Below are 4,254 nucleotides of genomic sequence, written 5' to 3' on the forward strand. Positions count from 1 at the left end.
TGTGTGTGTGTGTGTGTGTGTGTGTGTGTGTGTGTGTGTGTAACAGAAGTGACAGTGCTACAGACAGACATGCACCAGTCTGGACATTACTGATGTAACTCACTGAAATATAATGTTATTGTTTTGCTTATTTTCATTTTCCTGTGCAACGGCATCAAATATTTAACTTATATATTTCCAAGACTCACACAAAAATTACACAACATTTCATTGCTTTTGGCTCATCAGTGCAAAGTAGCCTATATTAAAACTTAAACATCAGAACATTTGCTCATAATAGATTAGATAAATTAGCTAACGACGTAATGACCTGCTGCAACACGCAGAGTTTAAATAGGTTCAAGCAATAAATCCTAACATAAACACATCCACACCTGGTTTATACCTTGCTTTTATGATTTGTTTGATGTAGTGATAAAATTACTGTGCAAAATAAAACGGCTCTGGTTGTGTTTGTGTCCCTCATTTGCGTTTGGACTCGATGGCCTTGATGAGAGGGACCCAGCGGGACGTGCTKCGGCCCCGGGCTTTAGCCTGACCCAGGCTGGGCCACAGGCTGCCTCTGACGTTCACCGGACCRTCGTACTCGTCGGCCTCGGAGGAGATCTCCATCTTTTGGATGATGAGCTTCAGGAGGTTGTGCTGTTTCTCCAGAATGCTTGACATCTCCTTCATTCTGCAAAAAATAAAAATAAAAATAAAAAATAGCCTATTAGGGAAACGTTTATTCAGCCACAGATTTGCTGTCCTGCAAGAAGTTTGGAAGCTTATACAATATAGGTGAATGTTATTAATTAAGATGAATAACAGTGCATCACCACTAGGGGGCGCTCACATATCAAAAACAATCTTTATTGCACTTTGGAATCAGTATTTAAAAAAACATTTTTTAGTTTCTTACAACTGAGCTTGCTTGTTTGTAATTTTCTATAAATAAAATAAAAAAGAACAGTCTTGTAATTAGAAAAACTTCACCTGGACTTTTGTTTTTTCAGCTCATTCTCCAGCGAAGTGCACGCCTGTGATTTGGACTGAACCCGACTCCACACCTCATTTTTTTCCTCCTCACCTGAGAGGAATTGTTGCAGGAAGTGCTGCAAAAACAGTGCAAATCTGTATTAGAAGAGAAATGCTACATGTGGCAAAAATAAATAAATAAATAAATCTTTTTAAAGTAGGCACTGAGAGTACCCTGGAGCACTTGCGGTTTGGGTAGATGGTGATTGAAGGTTTGTCGACTCGTTTCATAAACCAGTAGGGGAGCTTATCTTCCAGAGCTGTGTGGAGATCAATCTGAGATCACAGGAAAACATAGATATTTACTCAAATAACTTATAAGTTATTAAAACAAACAAATATACTGCAAGTTAATCATTCTCAGACACATCTGCCACACTAATTAATTTATCACTCTGCTTTATTGCTGGACTGAATTTGGACCCAATAAAGCAGGATATTATGTTGCCTTTTATTTCGCTTTAATGAAACTGAATCATCACCGGTCACTGACGATGTCACCTGGACATAATCTCAACACGAGTGAAAAAGTTCAAACAACAACCTAAAAACATATTTATAAGTTCACCTGAAACTCATCAGACTGAAGAAGTCTCTTGGAGGAGAGACGAAACGTTTCACTAAAGAAGAACCCATCCAGAGGAMCTACTTAATGTTTTCTTTTTGATTTTTTTTCTACCTGGATTATTGAGATGCATCAGGATATTTATAATTTAGATTTTGATCAGATTCTTGTCTTGTTGTGTGTTTAATATGCTGCTGATGCAGAGGCTTGAAGAACTTTTAGTTAGTCACATTTCTTTACGTACCTGCATGGCTATTCGCTTTAGGGAAGCATTTCTTTGGACTTCAGCAATGTCTCCAACTGCCAAACCAATCTGCAACACAGAACCATAGTCAACACTTCGAATTCAACTAAATAAGTACAAAACAAGAAAAACTGTCACAAAAAATACAACAAAAAACAGTTAAAATTGGAGAAAAACCTTACTTTACAACAACGAGACATGATTACAAATAATACAACTTTTCCATGATATGCAAGGTTGTGTATTTCTTTCTTTATTGCAGCTATTTTAAGTTTTTCTTTTATCTTTCTGTATTTCTAAATAAATAATTTTAATAATCTGGTACATAAGGTGTCTATTCTATTCTACTCTTCTCTTTATAGTATTTGGGTGTATGAAATTACCGTCTAGTCAAGCYTCTTAAAAAACAAAAACTCCAGCACTTTGTTTGTGGGTCTTTAAGCTACAAATGATATCATTCAGTGACCCATAAAACTCCAATGAAACAAAGAGGGATGAGCCATTAGTGAAGCTCAGAGTTTAAAGAGCCTGCGTGACATGGAAGAGTTATGACGCGGTTGCCAAAGGTGCATTAGCTGGTCCTGGCTGGGCAAAATATCATTTTATTGTTTGGGTTTGCGGTGGGGTGCTTTATTAACCTGAGCCGCTTTTAATGCAGGACTTTTGTTGAAAYGGTGCCTAAAATATTGATCATAGCCAACGATATATGGCCAAAACAACAGATGGGGGAAATGTAAGTATCTCAGAATAAAACTGCAACTGCTTTATTGATTGTGGTTGCACATTATATTAAAAATATATCATGTTGCAGTATCATGGGTGCAAAATCAGAATTGGAAAGGTTACAGTAAATAAAGACAAACTACATGCTGAAATTATTTGGGACTGAGATGGACTCCTATTTTCCTAAATACTCACAGCTTTCATATAAAGTGTTGTGGGGATCATGATGCTGAACATATGGGTTTATCTCTACTTTTATTGTAATTTYCAGCAATGATAACACAATTACAAGTTGTTCTAAAATCTAATATTTCTGATAATTAGTTGGTTTAAGTTCAGTTAACAGTTTGCATGAGTCTGAACTGACAGGTTGGGTAATAGAGTCATTGGGATGATGGGAGTGTTTTCYAAAGCTTTTTTTATTTTAGTTATTTTCAACCTTTTCATTTACTGGACAACACAAAAATGCAGAACACTGAAAACAAAACAGAAATAATATAGAAAATAAATAATACACAATMTTTGAATTAATGTCAAKGGCAAGAACACGAGGTATGGAAAAAAAGAGTCGGAAAAAGCRTAAGCTTTTTATAYYATCACCTTTTCAAAGGAATTTAGGGCCCTTTCATCTGTTCAACTGCTTTGATACAGCAAATGACAGAGTTAAATTAACACTACTGGCGTTGATTTGGTGTCTCTGCCTCAAGTGGGGGAGTTTAAGTATCTGAGTGTCTTGTTCACGGGTGATGGTAGGATGGAGTGGGAGATGGATCGATGGATTGTGGCCTCGTCCTCAGTAACAATGGCGTTACTTTGGTCAGTCGTGGTGAAGAAAGAGCTGAGTCAAAAGACAAAGCTCTCGATTTACTGGTTTGTCTTCTTCCAACCCTCACCTATGGTCATGAGGCGTGGATCATAACCGAAAGAACGAGATCCCGGATACAAGCAGCCGAAATGAGCTTCCTTCGTAGGGTGGCCGGGCTCAGCCTTAAAGAGGGTGAGGAGCTCCGTCATCCGGGGGGAGCTCGGAGTAGAGTCGCCGCTCCTCTACATCGAAAGGAGTCAGCTGAGGTGGTTTGGGTATCTGATTAGGATGCCTCCTGGACGCCTCCCTTTAGAGGTGTTCTGGGCATGTCCTACTGGTAGAAGGCCCCGGGGAAGACCCAGGACTCGCTGGAGGGATTATGTATCCTCTCTGGCCTGGGAACATCTCGGGGTCCCCCAGGATGAGCTGGAAAGCGTCGTTGGGGAGAGGAATGTCTGGGCTTCTGCTCTGGATCTGTCGCCTCCGCGACCCGACTACAGATGAGCGGAAGAAGATGGAGATGGTGTTGATTTAACCCTAAACAATGTTAACTTAACACTGTTTATTGTKAAGGCCCTGTCACACTATAACGTTTTAGACAGCCTATGGCAACTTATGAACATTTTGTTGGTAATAAAATACTCATACATATAATGGGATCTAATCGTTAGCATTACATTATGTATATATCCAAATGAGGCTAAATGTAGATTTATTTAATTTTAAATCTTCTACAAAGACATTTTCAGTGTTGGAGAAAACTTTCATAAGTTGGCATAAGTTGTCTTAAAGGGGCAATATTATGTGTTTCTCAGGCATACATTTGAATACTATTACCATAATAAAGTATCTATGCCACATTTAGCTGTTATTAAAATGCTGTTTTATGTTTAAATAGAA

At 38.3% G+C, this 4,254-nt stretch overlaps 1 protein-coding gene across 1 annotated transcript in view; it reads right to left on the reverse strand.

The window, feature by feature from the left end:
- Positions 1–6: 6 nt before the first annotated feature.
- trpa1b (transient receptor potential cation channel, subfamily A, member 1b) overlaps positions 7–4,254 on the reverse strand; it is a 40,068-nt gene continuing 35,820 nt past the window's right edge. Inside the window, exons 25-28 of the mRNA XM_014002326.1 lie at positions 1,827–1,895; positions 1,192–1,293; positions 976–1,094; positions 7–676 (exon numbers count right to left, since the gene is read on the reverse strand). Of these exons, the coding sequence (XP_013857780.1) occupies positions 463–676; positions 976–1,094; positions 1,192–1,293; positions 1,827–1,895 (504 nt within the window). The 3' untranslated portion in view covers positions 7–462. The remainder of the gene's footprint in view (positions 677–975; positions 1,095–1,191; positions 1,294–1,826; positions 1,896–4,254) is intronic.

The sequence above is a fragment of the Austrofundulus limnaeus genome, unplaced genomic scaffold, assembly GCF_001266775.1.
Source record: "Austrofundulus limnaeus strain Quisiro unplaced genomic scaffold, Austrofundulus_limnaeus-1.0 Scaffold12, whole genome shotgun sequence".
Lineage (NCBI taxonomy): Eukaryota > Metazoa > Chordata > Actinopteri > Cyprinodontiformes > Rivulidae > Austrofundulus > Austrofundulus limnaeus.